Source organism: Thamnophis sirtalis, unplaced genomic scaffold (genome assembly GCF_051295495.1).
Source record: "Thamnophis sirtalis isolate CommonGarterSnake01/CBP01778 unplaced genomic scaffold, rThaSir2_p1.2 scaffold_12, whole genome shotgun sequence".
Taxonomy (NCBI): domain Eukaryota; kingdom Metazoa; phylum Chordata; class Lepidosauria; order Squamata; family Natricidae; genus Thamnophis; species Thamnophis sirtalis.
The window spans coordinates 24,268,501-24,290,883 of NW_028261392.1; the positions used below are offsets into that span (position 1 = coordinate 24,268,501).

General features: G+C 40.8%; 1 protein-coding gene across 2 annotated transcripts in view; it reads right to left on the reverse strand.

The window, feature by feature from the left end:
* Positions 1 to 18,645, reverse strand: part of ITGBL1 (integrin subunit beta like 1) — a 186,337-nt gene extending 167,692 nt beyond the window's left edge. For both annotated transcript variants that reach the window (XR_015698170.1, XM_087726189.1), the window contains exons 1-2: positions 18,545 to 18,645; positions 16,437 to 16,648 (exon numbers count right to left, since the gene is read on the reverse strand). Coding sequence is in view for 1 of the 2 variants with exons in the window: in XM_087726189.1 (XP_087582315.1) it covers positions 16,437 to 16,648; positions 18,545 to 18,645 (313 nt within the window). In the remaining variant the exon portion in view is untranslated. The remainder of the gene's footprint in view (positions 1 to 16,436; positions 16,649 to 18,544) is intronic.
* Positions 18,646 to 22,383: the final 3,738 nt, after the last annotated feature.

A 22,383-nucleotide genomic window follows, 5' to 3' on the forward strand; every position in this document is an offset into this window, starting at 1 on the left:
TACATGTAGCATCTAAAAATAGCATCATAAAAGGTTAGCAGCACAATATGGGAGGAAGCCATCATCAGACTTAAAATCTTGCTTCCGCTTATTTGGGGAGGGGGGGGGGTTGAGACATGGAACCAATTTCACTCCTTCTCATATAATGTTAGAAATAGACAAGAACCTCCTAGAATCCATCAAGAGATGATGATTCTCTCCTTTGCAGCTGTCATTCTGAAAATTGCAACTCTTTCATTCAATACCTAAAAGCTGTTTTTTCTTATGTGGGAGAAAGTGGGTTGCTCTTGGATTAAATATTGGAATACTTTTACATGTGTTTCCAGTGTTTCTGGCTGATAATTATGGGAATTATGGTCCCAGGCCCCATTTCAGAAAATCTTTCAAAACATATTGTCACTGTTGAGGTTCTGACAAATGACCAGCTATGGGAATATCAGATTCCTTCCTCCAAACTCAATAATGTTTCATAAAATAAAAGTAGCTAATTCAAAAAGTAGTCTTAGAGACTTAAAATCTTGATTTCAAGGTTTTTTTTTAAAAAAAATCTAAGTTTCTTCTCTGCATTTAACTCTGCAGGATTTTTAAGATGCTGCACAGTTCCTGGATTCAGAATAAGGATTTTCCTGACTCTTAGAGTTGATTGTTAACATTTTCTATGTAAAAGTTTCCTTCCTAGATTTAACCCTATTATTAAGTATAGAAGTAGTTGCCGCAGGCAGCAGAAGCTGGGAGGACAATAATACCTTGATTGATATGCTATGCAGCCTTTTTATTCTCTTAAATAGACTTCACTAGATGATTTTGCCCCATTGCCAATTCTAGTTCAACTGCGAGTTCAGCTGGCCTTTGCTCATGAAATGGGAAAGATACAATTTCTATATTTGCCTCAGGCTATTTATCTTTCCTACTCTTGAATTTTTCATTCAGTGCACTATAGTGATCTCGCCTAGCTTGTTTCAACTATGACATCTTGCCAAATAAAGAGAACTTCATCATAATAAGGTGCAGCTGTCAAACAGGAAACTTCTATTTATTCAAGCTGTCTTTTCAAATAATTTTCAGGAAACTTCTATGTTTCAAGAACTTGTGTCCCCTTCATGCTGTCTGCATTGCTCGTCCTTCGACTTACAGCAATTCATTTAGTGACTGTTCAAAGTTACCATGGCACTGAAAAAAAGCGACTCATGACCATTTTTCACAGTTATTGTATTTTTCTGAGTATAAGACGTACCTTTTTCCCTCAAAAAAGAGGCTGAAAATCTGGGTGCATCTTATACACTGAAAACATTTTTTGCCTCCTGAAACCCTACCCTCTTCACCAAATTGGCTGTGCAGAGCTTTTCAGAGAGCTCCTGGGGGCTGGGGAGGGCAGAAATGAGTGAAAAATTGGCCATTTTTGCTCAATTTTGCCCCCCCTACCCTCCAGGAGCACTCTACAAACCTCCTAAAGGCTATTCATGCCCCCCTTTTTTTAAGAAAAACAGGCCGTTTTTGGGAGGTTTGCAGAGTGCAAAAACTTATTTTTTAATTTGCCTCTTTAAAACCTTGGTGTGTCTTATACTCCAGTACATCTTATGCTCCAAAAAATATGGTACGACTTTTGCAACATCCCCATAAACATGTGTTCAAAATTCAGCTACTTGGCAACTGGTTCACATTTATGATGGCTGCTGTGTCCCGGGATCATGTGATCACGTTTTGTGACCTTCTGACAAGGAAACTTTGGGTCATGGTTGTCCCAAAGTTGCTTTTTCAAGAGGCAACTGGACTTTCTGTTTTTTCTTTGAAGAAGTTTTACTTCTCATCTCTCATAGAGCCGAGGTGGCGCAGTGATTAAATGCAGCACTGCAGGCTACTTCAGCTGACTGCAGTTCTGCAGTTTGGCTGTTCAAATCTCACCGGCTCAGGGTTGACTCAGCCTTCCATCCTTCCGAGGTGGGTAAAATGAGGACCCGGATTGTTGTTGGGGGCAATATGCTGACTCTGTAAACTGCTTAGAGAGGGCTGAAAGCCCTATGAAGCGGTATATAAGTCTAACTGCTATTGCTATTGCTATTCATCCAAGAAGCTTTAGAGCTGAAGAAGTTGCATCTTGAAAAAGCACCTTTGGGACTTAAGCTTCTGTCTCCAGAAACCTCAACTGCACTGCAAGCATTTGAGGCTGAAGCAGCTATGGGTGGAAAGGCATCTGTGTTGGGATTCATTATTTTTTTTTACTATCGGTTCTGTGGGCATGGCTTGGTGGGCATAGCAGGGGAAGGATACTGAAAAATCCCCAAGTCCTCCTGATCAACTGGGACTCACGAGGCAGAGAATAGATGGAGGCAGGGCCAGTCAGAGGTGGTATTTACCAGTTCTCCGAACTACTCAAAATCCCTGCTACTGGTTCTCCAGAACTGGTCAGAACCTGCTGGATCCCACCTCTGAAAGGCATGCCCACGTGACTGTATGCTTGTTAGCCCACCAGATATGCCTTGTGGTTTGCTATTTTCCTAGAGTGAAAGACATTCTGGATTCTACATCACCAAGGGTAATTATATTAGTTATAATTCATGTAATGCCTGGTAAATAGATTGATAGAGACTTTAACTCCCTATTTTACTTTGCTATCTCAGTGCAACACAAAAGAAAGTGCTTGAATTCTGAATTTGTATAGAACTGCTAGCATAGCTTTTCAACTGTTTATGAACTTTAATTTCCTGTTTTTAATGCCTCTCCTTGCACAGCATATGGAGATGTTCTGATTGTTTTTGTCCATTGCAGAATCTAGAAATTAATATTATATGGTTTGATTATGACAATTTTTCACAGAAATAAGAATTATGTAGCAGAGTGGATGAGCAGGAGAAAATATAGGAAATCCAGTACAAAAAAAACCCCTCTTTGTTGGTGAAAGGTAGATCAGGGAACATAGAATGGACCAATGTTAAATAAATGCCAATCCCCATGAAAATCCTGATCATTTCTATGCTGGAGTACTTGGTACTAATCTTTGACAGTCTTAGCTAAAATGTTCCAGTAATTCTCAAGGGATGTTTTTAAAAAAATGCAAAATTCAGGAAAATTATGAACTCAAGGGGAAGTCTGAACTATCAACAAATACTATGCATGCAGCAAAATGATTTCATGATGACGACTTTGCTTAGAAGAATCCTTAGGTTCTTATTTTCCATGTTTCTCGATTAACTCCTGAATCAGTTTTGACAATAGCTAGGGGCAGGGGTGAAATCTATTTACCTTCGCTACTGGTTCGCAAATGTGAGCATGTGCACCACGCATGCACATGCCCTTCCATTCATGCACAGAGTGTCAAAAATGGATGTGATGATGTCTGGGCGGGTGGGCAGAGCCTGCTACCAAGCGTGCCTAAAAGGTAAGTAATGTGTTTCCCCGAAAATAAGACAGGGTCTTATTTTCTTTTGACCCCCGAAATAAGCACTTTGCCTTATTTTTCAAGGAGGTCTTATTATTTTTGAAGTGCAGGAGGTGGTGAGTGTGGTCACCTTATGGCCGCTGATGTGTTACAATATTTTGGGGAGGGCTTATTTTCAGGGGAGGGCTTATTTTAGTGAATGTGCTCAAAAGCCTGATTGGGCTTATTATCTGGGGAGGTCTTATTTTTGGAGAAACAGGGTAGAGAGGGGGAAATCCGCTATGCCACGTGATAGATTAGCTAGAAAGCAGAAAATCCTGCTTTCGAGCTAATATAAATTGCGTATCACAGCTGATCATCGGAAATACTGGTTCGCCCAAACCAGTAGCACTTTTTTACTACTAGTTCAGGCAAACTGATCCAAACCGGTAGCATTTCACCTTTGGCTAGGGATATGTTTGCACATTTAAGATTACACAAGGTATATAAACAATGTGTGCTCCTCTGCCCATTCAGATATCTGGTAGCCGAGGGAGAGGGAAGAGAGCTCTTCCTCATATTGGAAAGCCTTCCTCAGAGGGAAGGAAGCTGCCAGAGAGATTCAAATGCAGAATGGTTTATATGCTCATGCCAAAGCTAGAAAGTTTATTGAGACTTCTTCAATAAGAAGAACAAGCCTGAAACTACTGCTGCAAAATCTATGTTCTTCCTTCAGTAGGTATTTTATTTTGAGAGTTATTTTGAGTTATTGTTGTTTTGGGCTATTGAGGCTCCAAAAAGTATTCATTCATTCATCTGGAAAAATATCATCATCCAATTTTCTCATTGGCTAACATAGAGGAGCATTAGCTGGTTGATCAAAGCCAGCTTAGAAATTCACCCATAGAAACTCTTCCCATTGCAATATTTAGATATCTCATTATTCTGAGACCAATGCAGCTGCATACACTGCAACTTCTTTAAACTCATCCCAAGTAATTCAGTGAGTTCTGTGATAAAGTGGGGCTGCAATATTCTGATTATGATACCACACTGATTCTCGGGATAGTCAATGATGGAGAAGACCTTGCCCAGACCATCAACTTTTTTTCCTTCTGATAAATATTGCATATATTCCAATGCTCAAATTATAGAAGATAATTGTTCATATAATCTTCTGGGAACATTTAAAGTCTTGGGCTGTCAGCCTTTTAGGGTGCATCATATTAAGAAACACCATCCACTGAAGAATTGAACTGGTTTTTTGTTTTTTTTTTGATAGTGAGAGCAATTAATCAATGGAATAGCTTTCCTCCTGGAATTGTGGGTGCTCCATCACTGGAGATTTTCAAAAATAGACTGGACAACCACTTGACTGGATGATATAAAGCTTCTGCCTTGAGAAAGTTGGACTAGAAGACCTTCGAGGTGCCTTCCAGCCCTATGATTCTATAATTTTCTGTACTTTATTGAAATAGACTATAATAATAGAATCTCACACGCCTGATTTTCCCTCCCTCTTATACCTCAATGATTCAGGGAGGGGCCTGACCAACTTTCTTCTGAATATTCTCTTGTTTTCCCAGACGTAAGGAAAATTTCAGCCCTTTTTACGTGTATAATAAAAGGTAAAGGTTCCCCTCGCACATATGTGCTAGTTGTTCCCAACTCTAGGGGGCAGTGCTCATCTCTGTTTCAAAGCTGAAGAGCCAGCATTGTCCAAAGAAGTCTCTGTCATCATGTGGCTGGCATGACTAAACACTGAAGGTGCACAGAACGCTGTTATCCTCCTACCAAAGGTGGTTCCTATTTTTCTACTTGCATTTTTACATGCTTTCGAACTGCTAGGTTGGCAGAAGCTGGGACAAATAACAGGAGCTCACTCCGTTATGCGGTGCTAAGGATTTGAACTGTCGAACTGCCGACCTTTCTGATTGACAAGCTTAGCATCTTAGCCATTGAGCCACCACATGCCTTATGCAAGTGTAATAGCTCTTGTCTATTACTCTCAAAGTCATCTCCTTAATCAGCTATACGGACACTTCTTATAAGCCTAATATTGAGCCAATATAGCTGTTCCTAAAATATAGCATCATATAATGTTCAGCTATAATTTTCCACATTTTCAAATGCCACATAAGACATGGTTCTCATGCAATATCAGAGTGATCTGACATGATAGGCATTTTATAACCACAGTTTTCTTTTAATCACTGACAACAATGCATGGCTTTTCTCAAATTAGAATTTAGTCACCTAATTTTCTACTGCAAATAGCAATTGTGAAATTGGCAAGCTGAAGAACCCTTTAATTTGTTGAGCTCCTTGGCAAAGACTGCAGACAAATATATTGCCAATGATGGATTTCCTCCTGTTCTCTCATATAATATGGCAATACTGGCAAACAGTTCATCTTGCATAAGGGCATCTTCTTGTTAACATGCTTTGACTTCTGTGAATTATTCATTTGTCTATTTTGATCTATGTTCAGAAGAAATCTATTTCAGGACATCATCTACCTCATTGTGACCTGTTATAATAATCAAGAGACAAAAATGTGGCTAATAGATAACCTTTTACATTCATTGTCTTTAATATTTTTCTACAAACAGGTGATCACCTTTAAAGCCCTACATGGCTTAGGGCCAGGATACCTTTGAGACCGCCTGCTGACACATACGTCCCAGCGACCAGTAAGATCCCATAGATTGGGCCTCCTTCGGGTGCCATCGGCCAAGCAATGTCAGCTGGCGGGCCCTCAGAGGAGAGCCTTCTTGGTGGCTGCTCCGACTCTTTGGAACAGCTCCCCCCAGAAATCCGAACCATACCCACTCTGATGGCCTTCAGGAAAGCTGTAAAAATTTGGCTGTTCCAGCAGGCCTGGGGCTGTTGACCTCACTGTTGAGGTCCGGCCCCGACTAGAATGAATTTATGAGGGATGACTGTTGTTTTAAATTGTATTGTTTTTATGTTTTTTATATTTCTGTTTGTAAGCCGCCCGGAGTCCTTTGGGATTGGACGGCATATAAAAGCTTTAAATCAATCAATCAATCAATCAATCAATCAATCTACCTCATTTTTATTTTACATTGTCCTCCTTTTCTTCTTATATCTGATCTTCCCTTTCACTTTTTATCTCATCTTCTTTGCTCTAAAATGGCTTGTTAACAAACAATATCTTTAATCAATCATGAGGAAGTCATCATGTTGCTGGCTTAGAACTCTACATCATTTTTAGCTGGTACCCAGCCAATAGGAATTGTGGATTGGATACAACTTCACTCTTTTTATGAGTCTAGCTTGTGCCGCAAAGTATCTTTCATGCTAATGGAAAATATCTAACAGAGATTTTGAAATCCACACTGTCTTGTCTATGCCATGTTGGGAAGACTTGAAAATCAGACCTAAACTGAGAAATGAACATGCCACATACATCCCAGTTGACGTTCTTAGATACCTCAATATTTTAGATCTAGATGGGTATCAGATGCAGTATTGTTTACCAAGATCACTTACTGAAAGAAATCTATTCACAAGTAAATTTAAACTAAATTCTAAAGGTATATTGGCTTTACACCTGAAAAGGTGGGTAGAAAGGTGACGCCTTGATTATTTTTAATAAAACAAAAAGTCTTTTTTAAGAAAAGGATAAAATTAATATTTCTTGGGAAATAAAGGTCTGAAAAAGGAAATCTTCCTCATGAGCCGAGGTGGCGCAGTGGGTAGAGTGCAGTACTGCAGGCCACTTCAGCTGACTGCTAGATCAGCAGTTCAGCGGTTCAAATCTCACCGGCTCAGGGTTGACTCAGCCTTCCATCCTTCCGAGGTGGGTAAAATGAGGACCCAGATTGTTGTTGGAGGCAATATGCTGACTCTGTAAACCGCTTAGAGAGGGCTGAAAGCCCTATGAAGCGGTATATAAAAATCTGCTATTGCTATTGCTATCTTACCTTTTAAAGTTATTATTTTGCCATCCCTTCCTCTCTTATTTTTAAAAAAATCTAACATGTTTATCTCATTGCAATACCATATTAATTTAATTGAAAATAATTATTAATGTTCAGGTCTAGAAATATTTTAAAAGTATTCTTAGGCATGCGAACAACAGCAGAGACCTTAAACAAGTGAAAGCAAGTATTTAATGCTTGTTGCGATTAATTCTGATTTACAAACCCCATATGAAGGAAACAGCCTTTTATTAACTTTAGTTCTATTTTTTTTAAGGAGAATTTTGAAAAGCAAGCTTTACAAATATTTACTTCCCTCCCCCCGCCCTCCCCCCCCCCCGACTTCCCAGAACCAATACAGGGTATAAATCTTTAACAAAAACAATCTAAAATACACTTAGAAAAAAGAAGATAGTTAAGAACATCTCTCAATTGAGCTTTAGCTGCTCCTTGCTAGACTAGCTCTAGACAATTTATATCATTCCTGGTCTCTAATCATAAGATATCTGGAATTTTTTAGTCCCATATTTATTTGAGTATAATCAATCCATCTTTTCCACTCCAGTTTATTAACTTTAGCTCTATTAACCTTTCACTTTTCCACTAAGATGTGTGTCCTTTGTAATCAATAGACAGTGGAGCTATGATATTTGACCTGCATATATCCAAATGACCACTAGATCACAACAAAGTGTTCAGCATTTTCTGAGCCTCTTTCCTACCATCTAGGGTGCATGTCCCAGTGTATAAAGCACAGTCAGGCAGATAAAGTACTCTCTTCTGGTCCTTGAGACAGGAGAAAATCAGGCCAAAATAAATTGCATTACTTCAGTGGCCAAATTCTAATCTATTTCAATAACAAGGCTGGTATGAATGGTATTGTCCTTATATGTTATATGAGAAGTTCCCAAGGGAGTCTAGCTCGGAGATTTCATGTATAGTGAAAGGGGTATGAGGAATGTTAGGAAACATTAGGCAATCTTAGGCAACCTTAAGAAGAGATTGAATAGCCATTTGTCCAGAAGAGTGTAAGGGGTTGGGGGCATTACTTTCAAAATAAAAAAGGTCATAATCCAACTTAATAGCATAATAAGAACAAATTATATTTCTGTACTTGAATAAGGATGGAAAATAATATTGCTGTTTATCCTCAGAGAACATTCATATCCTATCCAAAACATTTCCACATGTAGCAAATTCCAAAATATGATAGATGCCAGGACTAACATATAGCACTCTGAATCAAACTTTACTATCTTTCTCTGATAATGATGAATCCATCAAGCAACCATGAGTTGTTCTCAGTTGTATTTCTCCACAATATCCATTGATAGTTTTTGATCGTCCATGGTGAAATAGGAAATCTCTTTTATACCAATGGCCTGTTAACTTGAAGTATATTGTGACCCACAGTGTTAATTGTTTAGATTTGATGTGTTCATTCATATGCATTCATACATGCAGGAAATAAATGCAAACCCTCACCCAGCACAAAATATTAAAAACTTTATTAACTGCAGTCTCAAAGAGAGATTTGTTTGTGCTCTTAAGTGAGAATTTTCATAATGTTTAAGCCCTTAAATGTGCCAGGATTTCGGATGTGGAATTCTTCATTCACCTTCATGATCTAAATCTATTTTAATACAATCCTTTTAAGCACCTGATGTATAAAGCACCTCCTGCTTTATAAAAAAAATCTAAGTAACAGTATTGTGTTGTGGCCCTGCAGGAGCCGTTGGAGCTGCAAACAGACTTCAACAGCGAGAGGCCCTATAGTTGGCTCTGGAAGATGTGAAGGACCTTGGACAGGGTTCCGACTCCGAGCAGGGATCAGAGAGGCTGGTTGGCCACCAGGAGGCGCCTGAGGCATGGAGCAGCAGTGAAAGCCAAAGGGAGTGTGCTCCTGATGTCTGGCCTTGGAGCAGTGGGGAGGAGACAAGGGAGTTGGTCCTGGATGCCCGGCAACGGCAGGCAGATCGATGTAGAGAACAACTACGCAGATACAGAAGATAATTGGACCCAGGTGGTTGTAATTAATTTAATTTAATTTAATTTGTTAGATTTATAGGCTGCCCAATCCCGGAGGACTCCGGGCGGCTTACACAGAACAAGAAAAGAAAAAAAGACAAAATAAAATTAAAATAAAGATTAAAATTCTCCAACACGCATACATTCAAATTGGGGCTGGACCCTACATAATAAGGTCAACAGCCCCAGGCCTGCTGGAACAGCCAGGTTTTAACAGCTTTTCTAAAGGCCATGAGGGTGGGCAAGGTCCGGACCTCTGGGGGTAGCTGATTCCACAGGGTCAGAGCGGCCACAGAGAAGGCCCTCCTCTGAGGCCCCACCAGCCGACACTGTCTGGCTGACGGCGTCCTAAGGAGGCCCACCCTGTGGGATCTTATCGGCCATTGGGGGGTATGTGGCACTAGGCGGTCTTGCAAATACGCTGGTCCTGAGCCATGTAGGGCTTTAAAGGTAATGACCAACACCTTGAATTGCATCCGGAGACCAATTGGCAGCCAGTGCAGCTCGCGGAGGATAGGTGTAATATGGGTGTATCTCGGTACACCCAATATCGCTCATGCGGATGCATTCTGGACTAGCTGTAGTCTTCGAACGCTTTTCAGGGGTAGCCCCATGTAGAGCACATTGCAATAATCCAGCCTTGAGGTGACAAGGGCAATTAGGCTCCTCTCAACATACTATATAAGGAGGAACTTTGGGAGGAGTCTGGTTGCAGGATTTAACTTAATTATCAATGCTGGAGAAGCTGTTATCTGTATCTGTCGGAGTCTGGCTTGCTGCCAAGGTTCTTTATCTGTTCATTGGTGTTTGGGCTTTCAGCCACCAAGATTTATGTTTCCTGCTTATAAAGGGTTGTGGCATTCCAGCTAAGCTTGTCTTGGCATTCATTACTGGGCGGAGGAGGGGGTCAGAACATTATTGTATAGAAGAAAGAAATTTGTGAATGTTATGAACTCAAAGTATCTGACAGTTAAACAATATGATCCTGATTCTCCTCCTGGCCCAGTACTTAAATGCCATGGGATTCAGGGAGGATTAGTGCTAGACAGGGGTGTCAAACTGGCAGCCCATGTGCTGGATGCATCACACACAGCCCATGCCCACCCCAGCTCCGCGATTGGGAAAAACATAGCAAAAGTCGCATGATGGCAACGTGACGTGGCGAGTTTGACAGAGTGTTTCAGAGTTAAGTTTCAGAATAAATATTGATAATGCCAATTTTCAGTTTAAGTTTATAGTGAAAACAGCACACATTTCCCACTCTGAAGCCACCACTGCATAACAATAATGAAAAAATAGCAGAGATAGCTAGTCCAGTTGCACCAGTGGTGGGTTTCAAATTTTTTTAGAACCTCTTCTGTAGGTGTGGCCTGCTTTGTGGGGGTGGCTTGCTGGCTGTGTGACTGAGTGGGAGTGGCTTGGCAGTCATGTGACTGGGTGGGCATGGCCAACTTGTAAAATGTGGTGAAACTCACTTAACAATGCTCTTGCTTAGCAACCAAAATGTTGGCTCAGAAACTGGCATTTGAAGCAAGCAAGTCTTAAAGCTGTCAATTTACAAGACCCTTGCACCCCTAACCCTTTAGAAAAAAAACCCAGGGGTGTTCAAACATGACAGCTTTAGGACTTGTGGACTTCAACTCCCAGTCATGTTGACTCAGGAACTCTGGCATTGAAGTGTGCAAGTCTTAAAGCTGTCAAGTTACAAGACTCTTGCACCCCTAACCCTTTAGAAAAAACCCTGAGGGGTGTTCAAACATGACAGCTTGAAGACTTGTGGACTTCAACTCCCAGAATTCCTCCTCTCGCTCTTCAACTTGATGATGTGCAGACAGGCAGGGGGAGGGAGCTGGAACCGGTTCTAAACAGCACTATATATTTGTGGAACCTCTTCTATAGAAGAGATTAGAACTGGCAGGAACCCACCCAAGTTGCACATTATATCCTCTTGAAGAGGGTAATGTGGTTTTGTTTGCCCTCACAAACTCCAATCCATGGACAATTTGGATAGGCCATGTGAAGTTGTGAGCTCTCCATGGCCCTTACAAGCCCCCAAATCAATTGTGATTGACACAAAGGCTTAAACAGAGATAAATATAAACATTTTCTGTATGATATAACATTGTCAAAATAAGCAATGCAGTAAAAAAAATTTACTTGGACATTGGATATTTTCCTTTTAGTAAAGTTGATGCTAAAATGAGTTAGTATTAATTTTTTCCGATAATATCTTCCAAGCACATTGCTGGCCTGCATTTGTTATTATTGGCATTCTCTGTAACATTCTTACTGACCTAATTGTGAGCTCTGGCCTAAAAAACTGACACGTTTCATGAAAAGGGGACAAATGTTAAGAGAGGATGTGATCTGGGGGGAAAAATACATCCTGTACTTTGACGAACAAGGAAATTATGTTTTCCTCTATTTCTCTATATTGAGATTTACAAAACTCTTGACAACAGAAAGTTACCTATTAGAACAATTGAAAATACAGATATATTGTACAATGGTTTCTAGTCTCATCAGATCAAAACTGCTCAGTAGTTCAGCCTTCCTTCTGCAACAATCCATGCATGTATATGCAAAGAAATGAGTGTGTCTTACAGTATTCAGTCTCTGTAATCCAGTAGACATGTGCCAGAATCTTACTTTGTAATGCACAATAGATTCTGAAAGACATGAAATCACACTAATCTGAGTAGGTCTGACATTATGGTACATCTAAGGTAGTGGTAGGTTGCAGGCGGTACGCCCTGATATGGGAGTACCGGTGTCTGCCCGGAGAACCGGGTACCGTTCCGGTACAGTGCTCCGGAGGGCCCACCCACCTGCCCATCGTTCTTACCTGCCTTTAAACTCTTCGGCTCTTCCACACCCGGTGCATACAGTGCCTGCATGATGTTCCGCCGAGCAGCTGGAGCATCGCGGAGGCATTGCTGGAGGGTAGGATGCATGCGTGTGCTGCATGCATGTGCGTGCATGCTGCACACATTCAGGTGGAGGACACTGGGCCCCGTTGCAACCATATCGGTTGCAGCGGGATCCAAAACCCACCACTGGTCTAGGGGGAATTCTGGGTAGGAAATGATTTTATATGCCTAATGTAATATCTGCCATCATTCTAACTGCAATAAAAGTCAAAACAAAGAGCAAAGGATACACAGAATATATAAACAGCACAATTCCACAGTGCAAAAAGAATGGAGGGTGACTAGATCCAGACACTGATTGATTGATTTTGTGAATCTAATCAGAAAATTCATACACATTCTTCTATCATCAATTCACTATGTAGACAGAAGTAAGCATTTGCATTATCTTTAACTGAATAAGCAGGAATGAATCACTAGTTTTAAAAAGGATTGTTAAATTGCCTTGCCTACTGTATCTGAAAAAGGAAAATCAATTTGGAGATCCTGCATTATGTATAGTAGGTGTAAACCAGACTACATAATATGGTGGGGAGAGTATTTAAAAGCAACTTCCTTACTAAATTTATCAGAAACCTGGAAACCTGGTTTATTGGACCAGTTATCAGAACATAATTCACCTGATCTAGTTATTGAAATAAAGTATATGGCACCCTTAGGAGCTCTGGGTAACATACAAAATACTTATAGAAAAATATATAAATAAAAACAGTTGTCTAACAGATATAAAATACAAAATCTAAAATTATTAACAGTATTAAACTTCAAAAAATAAATGTGCTTCAGTTCTGTCTTAAACTATAGGAAAGAAATTGAGTGTTCCAATTGCAGTGTCAGAGGGTTGTTAAGGCACTAGGCCAAAGGTCGGCAACCTTAAACACTTGAAGAGCCACAAAGGTCAGAAACCGGAAGCCCCCTGTTCAATTCTGAAGCTGATTGGAAGTCCGGTCCCCCACCATAGAGTCTCCTCCTAGCACGGTGTCCTTTTTCCTCTACTTGTCCTAACCAAAAGCCCTATCAATTGTGGAGCCGACCAATGACAGGGAGCCTCACCAGAGGGATAAAAGAGCCACATTGAGGCTCCAGAGTTGCAGGTTGCTGACCTCTGCACTAGGCTAAAATCTGGGAGACTGTGTTGTAATCCTGGCTTCAGGCACAAAGCCAGCTAGGTGATTTTGGTCGTCACTCTTTCTCAGCCCTAATCATTTATACAATATACAATAGCAGAGTTGGAAAGGAACTTGGAGGTCTTCTGGTCCAACCCCTTGCCTAGGCAGGAAACCCTATACCGTTTCAAACAAATGGCTATCCAACATCTTCTTAAAGACTTCCAGTGTTGGGGCATTCACAATTTCTGGAGGCAAGCTGTTCCACTGATTAATTGTTCTAACTGTCAGGAAATTTCTCCTCAGTTCTAAGTTGCTTCTCTCCTTGATTAGTTTCCACCCATTGCTTCTTGTTCTACCCTCAGGTGCCTTGGAGAATAAGATTTCAGAAATCTTGTTGGGAAAAAAAACATTCAACAGTGACTCAAAGGCATTTCTATCCCCCTCCCCCAAAAAACAAACCCAAATATCAGAGCCCTAATACTAATGATTCTCAAACTAAAGATGCTCTTGAATTTCCTAGCATGAAATCTGTCTAGCCACTTGGACTCTTGGTTTTTCTGTGTCACTCTTGGTATTGTCCCTAGAAGCCACCTCTATATGATCTGAGATACTAGTATGAAAGAAGTTGAGTGTATGAGGAAGACTACCGACACACAAGAAATTAATTTGCTTTTTAATAGGACAGAAAGTATCAACAAAGAGTTATTTTCCTGGTGTGAGTTGCTAATGTTTACTCATTTATTAAATTTAACATGTCATCCATCTCACCGTCAAGTTACTGGGTGATTTACAACATCAAAAAACAATAATATAAAATTAAAGATTTGATCTTGAGCAGCATGATGTTCCAGGGGCAGGAGCCATGGCAGAAAAGGCTCTTCTCCTAGACCCTGCCAGTTTATGTATCAAATTGTCACTAAAAGTTTGGAACCATAAATGGCAATTGAGAACCAAAAGTGCATCTAGATCCTGACTTATATTATGAGCCCCTCCAAGTCTTCTAAGGTCAATACAATTGAGCTTAGACAATCTGGAACTGCACTACCTGCACTATGATCTAAGCCCTGTACATAAAATGGTCTGCTGTGACATCTTACCCATCAACAACTTCTTCAGCTTCAGCCTCAATAATACACGGGCAAACAATCGATACAAACTCAAGGTAAACCATTCCAAACTCAATTGCAGAAAATTCAACTTCAGTAACAGAGTAGTCAACTCCTGAAATGCTCTACCCGATTCCATTGTTACATCCTCAAACCCTCACAGCTTCAACCTTAGACTGTCTACCGTGGACCTCACCCCATTCTTAAGAGGTCTGTAAGAGGGCATGCATAAGCGCACCAGTGTGCCTACCAGTGGTGGGATTCAAATAATTTAGCAACTGGTTCTCTGCCCTAATGGCCAGCTGGGTAGGCGGGGCTCAGTGGTCACATGACTGGGTGGGTGTGGCCAACTCAACATCACTCCCATTGATGGGTGCTTCGCCTTAGCTCTTACAATGTAATCAGGGTTAACCGGAGAGACAGTTTCTGTAAGCAGGTCACCAAAGATGAGGCTAGAAACAACACAGAATGTTTCCTTCCTGCCTTCCTTACAGGATTAGCCCTGTAAAGTGGGGAAAAACAAAATGAGATTTCTTTCAACAACCAGTTCTCTGAACTGCCTGGAAAGTTACCAACCAATTCTCTTGAATAGGTGCAAACCGGCTGAATCCCACCACTGGTGCCTACCATCCCTGTCCTACTGTCCCCATTTATTTGTATTCATTTCTTTTGTTCATGTCCATGTTTACATTTATACCTGCTATCTTGTACATGTTTGACAAACTAATAAATACAAATACAATACAATGTAAAACTAAAACTAACATTTAATCAACGCATGGTTAATGCAGGGTCAGGAAGGGACATGCTTGGATTAAGGAGATAATAACCATCACTAGGTGCACGCCCATTATATATTTCAAATCATATTTTCCCTTTCAAATCCAGATCACTCATATTCCTAATATAATATACTATAGTAAATTCTTTATTTCTAATGGTCATTAAGGACATGCTATTGTTGTACAGCATCACATTACATTGCTATGCGTCAAATAGATCTAAATAGTGGTTTGTCAGGGGAAAAAAAGATTTAGAAGCCCAACAACCTTCCTAGTTAAGCTGGAATGTAAAAAGGTGTTAGGAATATAATTCTAACAGTTGGGTTGGCAATATAAATCATGTAACAATGCTATACCTGTTTCTTTAAATCATACTGTAAAATGTGATTGGTTACTGTTTTCCTTAATCGGCCATAAGAGGGAGCCAGAATGATTGTTAGCTCTCTGTTTTGTTAGATGCTGGGCTGATCTGATCTGAGTGTTTTGGAAGCTGGAAGTGCCGTGAGCTATTGTAAGTTTTGCAACTGCTAGCAAACTTTGAGTACTGAACTGATTATATGATACTGGACTATGTTATTTGGATTATCCCTTAACTGAAAGACATTGATGACTGACTGACTTAACCGTGTATGACTTGGACTGTTTGATGGACTCTGATACCCCTATTTCCACGAAAGTAAAAGCCTATTTAAACTACAGTGTCTCTGTATGCTGTTTTTTGTGTTCTCCAACATAACTCTCACAACGCTTCTCTGAACATACTCGCTCTCCCAATGGGGAGCTTACCTAACAAAAGGTATCAAGTTAATACTGGTCCATCAATCCAACTCCAAAATCAAAAGTGATTTCAGTTAAAGAAATAGCAGTTCAGTTAAAATTTCTGTTTAATTTTACAAAGGGCCGAAATATTTAAAGATGGAGGGGATGAGGAATTTTAGCTCTATAACACTATTGGGTTGTTGTGGTTGTTGTTTTGCTATTGTCCTTCAATGAGTGTGCCATTTTAATTCTAATTCTGTTGGTGGATTCAGTTATCTATACTGAGAAATTTAAAACAATCCAGTGAAAAATGCCCACAATTTGGTAAAGCCCAACACTGGTTCAGATGGATGTAAAAACTGCCAGGACCGGTCCTTAAACATACTGTGGAACCCTTTGGAATTGCTGCATCTTGCTTACCTGCACAGATTTCTCCACCATAGGTTTCACATACCCATTCGTGACATTCACACAATGGCCCATAATATTTGCCTGGCTCAGTCACTTGACAGATGCAGACCCCGCAGTCACACTGGCCTCTGCCGCTGCACAGTTTTCCACCTGGGATTTGGCATCGCTGCTCTGACTCAGACTGGGAAAGTCTGCAAGAGGAGGTGCTTTGTAAACCACTCCTGAAGAGGATGAAAAAAAATAGCAAGTTGCAAAGACCTGGGCATTCATCCTCATCATCTCATTTTAGCCATTGTCTATCCACTGTAGGGTGAAGGCTTCTTCCACATGTTTCCAACCTATATGGTCCCGAGCTTTCTTCTGCCAATTGGACCTACATATTTGCTGATGTCGTCGATCCATCTTGTTTTAGATCTATTTCATGGACGCTTTTCATCAAGTGGGATCCATTCTGTGACTGCCTTGATCCACCTGCCATCAGTTCTTCTTGCTGTGTGACCATTTCAATTCTTTTACTCTCTTGATGGTATCATATACTTTTGTTTGTTCTCTAATCACAGGGATATTACAGCTATGAAAGAAACCAAACCAAACCCAAAACTTGGTTCATAGCATTATTTTCTTCTGCAAAGACCACACAATCTGAATTAGCCCCGGATAAACCATTCTGTCAGTCACACATTTACTAAAATGGATCCATGCTTCTGCTGACCTGCAAATAAACTATTTCATAGGATGCTGAAAAGATTCAAGAATAAAAAGGATGATGCTTACTATCACTGCACAGTGTTTTTGATTTGATTCCAAAAAGGTGCTTCAGAAGCATATACATTTCAGAGTAAGACTTCCTGCAACTGTTTAAAGCAGCCTGGTCTTATAAGAATCATGAGACCTGACACAGCTGCTTTAAACTGTTGTAGGCAACCGTTCTGCTTGTAACTTCATGTGTTCTGAAGCATCTTTTGGGAACTGAAACTGAAGCACTGCACAATCCTGCGACTGACTCATAATAATAACAGTGGACTTATATACCGCTTCATAGGGCTTTCAGCCCTCTCTAAGCGGTTTACAGAGTCAGCATATTGCCCCCAACAACAATCCGGGTCCTCATTTTACCCACCTCGGAAGGATGGAAGGCTGAGTCAACCCTGAGCCGGTGAGATTTGAACCGCTGAACTGCTGATCTAGCAGTCAGCCTGCAGTGCTGCATTTAACCACCGCGCCACCTTGGCTCATCCATAGAGACTATAAAGAGGTCATCTAACATAGAACCATTGTTAGCAAAAATGTTTGAGAAAGTTGTCCAAGTAATCAAACATGTCACCTCTATTTCTGACAAATCATTTATTCCCTTGTGAGCAAATTCATCTTTGAAACCTTTCTATAGGAATTTATTATATTGCAAAGCATCAGGCTTTGGTAATTATAGCTCACCAGTTCTCCATTCCCCAAAAGAAAAGTTTCAGATTGTTGACAATGGGATAGATTTTAAGAGATTCATCTAGATAAAGGAACCACTAAGGTGTCAAAGTCCTTTCAAATCCTATTCCAGATTTTAAGTATAAACTTTCAAGGCCGTACAAATGCCAGGCCAGGGTCTTTTCAGCACTCCTGGATACATTGCTAGTCTCATAACCAGAATTTTTGAAGATGTATGCATTTCTTTATTATTGGTATTTCTGAGTCAGGGCTTTTAGAAGACATGAGTTTAAACGGAATAGCATGAAACTGGCAGCCCTGACCGGCAAGTTTATAAATGAGTAGATTAAATTAAATAGAGACTATTTAAAGACCCAGATACACTTTGGAAATTCCCCTTTTGCACTCAAGGGGGCACTACATTCAAAATTCAAGGCCAGTTTAGCCTAGCCCCACTCATCCGGAGTATTGATGTATGGCGTATATATATATATAATATATCTCCGCTTCACTGACAAACGGTACATCAAGAGGTTTGTTCTCACATCAAAACAGGATTTCTGCTTAAAGTTACAGAGACAAGCAGCCGTTTGAGGAAATAAAAAGCCATAGACGCACTCAATTTAGCAGCACTTTCTCCCTGCACCCTGTTGTCCAGACCTCAAAGCTTATTGTCAAAGCAGACTGATAGAGCTTACCGCGGGGACAAGGATGAACTTTGTGGAATAGCAGGCAAGAAAATGAAGACTGAAGAGGTGAATAGCAGCCGCACCAAGCTGAGAAAGCCCTTTGTATGCATGATTAAATCCAAGGGTGGCGGTAAAAGTTCTCCTGGAGACTTGAAACGCAGAGACCCACTCGGCTTGCTATGTTCTGAGCTGGCCAAAACCAGCTCCTTCCCCCACTGTGCTCCACCAAGTGCCTTTGATTAGCTGTCTGGAAGCTGGATTTGGGCAGCATCCTGGAAGGAAAGGCTAGTGCCAAACCCTGAACTTTACAGTCTAGGCTGGGGAAGTAATTAGAAACAGTTGTACAGCCAGATGGCTTATTTTGACATAATAAAGCATCCTGTTTATGGTTTTGAGCAAACACTTCTGATTCTGAAAGCCAGACACCTTAAGACACCTTTTTCCCCAGAAGTGTTCTTTGATGAATCGTGGGTTGTGTGATAGTGATGGTAAAAAAGATTGGGAGAAATATATCCTTTGGTAGGTTTGGCATGGAAATCTAGCCATACTCAGTGTTAAAAGCACAGGTGAATGCTTCAAATTCTTCCGCGGAGACGGAAAAAGAGAAAGTGACTTGGTGCTTCCCCTCCCTCTTAGCCAGCAGAAGCAGCACATTAGAAGCTGTTCCTGCTGACCTTCAGGATGTCAAGCTGACAACAACTGCAGTGTCCAAGCATCTGCTCAATGTAAGAGATGTAATCAGTTTTCAAACATCACACAAGAGCAAAACTAGGCTTCTCACTGCATTTGACAGCATGTAGGCAAAAGACACAGAACACAGATCTACAAACATGTATTTCCTGTGTTCATAATTAGATATCCCCTCCCCTGCCCCAAGCACTTATCTTTTTGACAGGGAAAGAACCTATCAAGCAGTGGGTGCTCTCTGCATTTATTTGCTGATGCATAGATGTGAAGCCCTGAAATATCAGCTTAGGCAGGTACTTCTTTTGGAGGCTCAAAGAAAAAAAGGCAAGGTGGCATTTCAATGGTAGAATCACAGCCTCTCTTCTTATGCAGAGTCCAAGAAAAAAATGAGAGAGGAAGCTGAACTATAGTCTGCCATTTTCTTCTTTCCTAAATGTCTACGTTGGGGCAGGTCTGACGTTGACCATTTAAACCATTTCCTTGCCAGTACATCGTTCATGTATTTATTACATTTTTTTAATATTCGTATTTTGTTTTCTGTTCCAATTTTTTAACTTGTATCAATGCTTGTTCTTGGCTGTCTTTTAAATTATCAGCCAATGCATGCTATTGTTCTATTATTAAGTAAATTAACAATGAATTAAATTTATTATTACCATTATGGTTGATGCACAGCCACATATTCAGACAAATTGGCATTTTTATCAACTTATAGATTCCTACCCAAGGACCTGGGATAGGCAGTTGCTGTTTGATGACATTAATGCATATACCTTCCGTTAAAGGTATCATTGTAGCATGTAACCTGTTCCAAGTTGTGTTTTGCAATTGACTAATGGGAGATTTTTTCAATGCCAATGGTGTTCAAGTGGTACTCCAGATGTTTTAAGATGTTTAGTCAAGGGACCTGTTACTCTTGGTACCTATGTCTGCCGCCCTATGTCTGCCAGCGCCGGGGCTACAGCAGGTCTTTCGGAAAGCCACGCCAAAGACCCGACGCAGCTTTCTGCCATAGAGTGGCATGGCATGGCTTTAAAGGCCCGGTGCAGCGCCGGCCATAGAGCAGGACGCGTCCCACTCTATGGCTGGTGCGGCGGCATGGCTTTAAAGTCCCAGCGCAGCGGCATGGCTTTAAAGTCCTGGTGCTGTGCCAGCCATAGAGTGGGATGCATCCTGCTTTATGGTGGGTGTGGCGGCATGGCTTTAAAGTCCCAGTGCCGCGCCGGCCATAGAGCAGGACGTGTCCCGCTCTATGGTGGGCACGGCGGCATGGCTTTAAAAAATAAAAAATAAAGTGCCAGCCCGCGCGCCAGCAGAGGCGGGTAAAACACACACACACACACACAAATTATTTATAATATTACAAATTACAATTACTTACAAATTACAATAATTTTGAATTCCTCCCCCCTCCCTCCGAACCACATACCTTTTCCAGCTGTTTCACAGAGGATTTCAACTCTTCTCTTGTCTGCTATGATGAAAATGTAAAAAATGTAAAAAGAAAAAGGCCAGAGCTGCTGGTCAGGCTGGATTAGCTGCTGCCAAAGCCTCCAATGGATGACTCTGCTTAATTGTTTTAAAAAAGCCTCTAAAAAAAAGAGCCCTCTACAGGAGAAGGCGAGAGAACCACGTGCCTCATCTACATAAGGAATTTTTCACCTTTTAACCCTTGCTTAACTCTGCTCAAGTGATCATAAAGATAGACTAAATGAGGCACGTGGTTCTCTCGTCTCCTCCTGCAGAGGGGACTTTTTTTAAACAGTTAAGCACTAAGCAGAGTCATCCACTGTGACTCTGGCAGCAACTACCTCAGCCTTTTTTCTTTTAATTTTCTTTTCTTTTCATAATGACAGTGGTGAGGCCCTGCCTCCCCTGCATCCCCTGACTGCATGTCACTGCTGTTTTGTCATGCCATTGTTTGTAGTCAGTCTGTGCAGTCTTCTTGCAGTAGCTAACTAGATGGCTCACTGGGTTTTTTTTGGGGGGGAGTGTCCCCCGAAACAGCATTTGCTATCTGTTGCTTCTCCTCAATTTTGACTTTACAGTATATGCATTTGTTCTAAAGGCTTGGTCTTGTGCAGTCAGAATTAGTCCCTCTGTCTCTTTCTTCGATTTTCCTGCTCTTCGTCATTGCCAGGACTTCTTGTTATCTCTCCTTTTTAAAAATGCACCAGCCATGTAATATTTTACCTTGCTATGTCTCTTTTCTATTCTTCATTTGATCTTTCTTCTAGGCCAGCATAATCTCTTGGGTATTCAGTAAGCCTTCATGGTTTAATGCTTCAGTGCGTCTTCTTCCCTGTCCTTCAGATATTCTTCCAACATCCTTTTTTCTTCTTCAACTGTTTGATGTACTTGCAACATTCCACACCTACCAATGTTCCTTGGTATATACAGTCTGTCAAAGTTGCTGCAGGGGGTGAATGTCGTGATTCATTATTTTTTGGTCTTCCTATTCAGGGCTTTTAATTTTGCTTTAGTCCATTGTTACAGATATGTATCTAATGTCTGTAATTGTTCAGGTGTTAATTGCCTTGATGGTATTGAGGGGAGAGGGGAGGGTTTCATCCCAGAGTTCTGAAAGAACTGGCAGATGTGATCTTGCAATCACTGTACCATAACTTGTGAAGTACTTGGAGCACTGTAGAATTACCTGAGTACTGGAAAAGAGCTGATGTGGTTCCCATATTTTAAAAAAAGGTATTGGGGGGGAACCAGACCAAGGAAACTACAGACCAATCAGCCTGGGGTGATCCTGGAAAAGATATTCAAACAAATTTGCATACACCTAGAAGCAAACAAAGTTATAATCAGAAACCAACATGGGTTTGTCAAAAACAGATCAAAGCAACCAATCATATTTCATTCGTTGACAAAGTGACTAAACTAGTGGCCAAGTGAAATGCTGTGGGCGTAGTATACTTAGATTTCAATAAAGCATTTGACAAAGTAGACAACAAGCTATTTGTGGGTAAGTTAGAAAAATGTGGGATAGACAGCACCACCACCAGATAGATTTGTAACTAGGTTACAAACTGTATTCAACATGTAATCCTTAACAGAACTATATCCACCTAGAGGCAAATAAGCAGTTAGTACCCCATGATTCCATTTTAGGCCCAGTACTGTTCAATATCTTCATAAATGATCTAAATGAG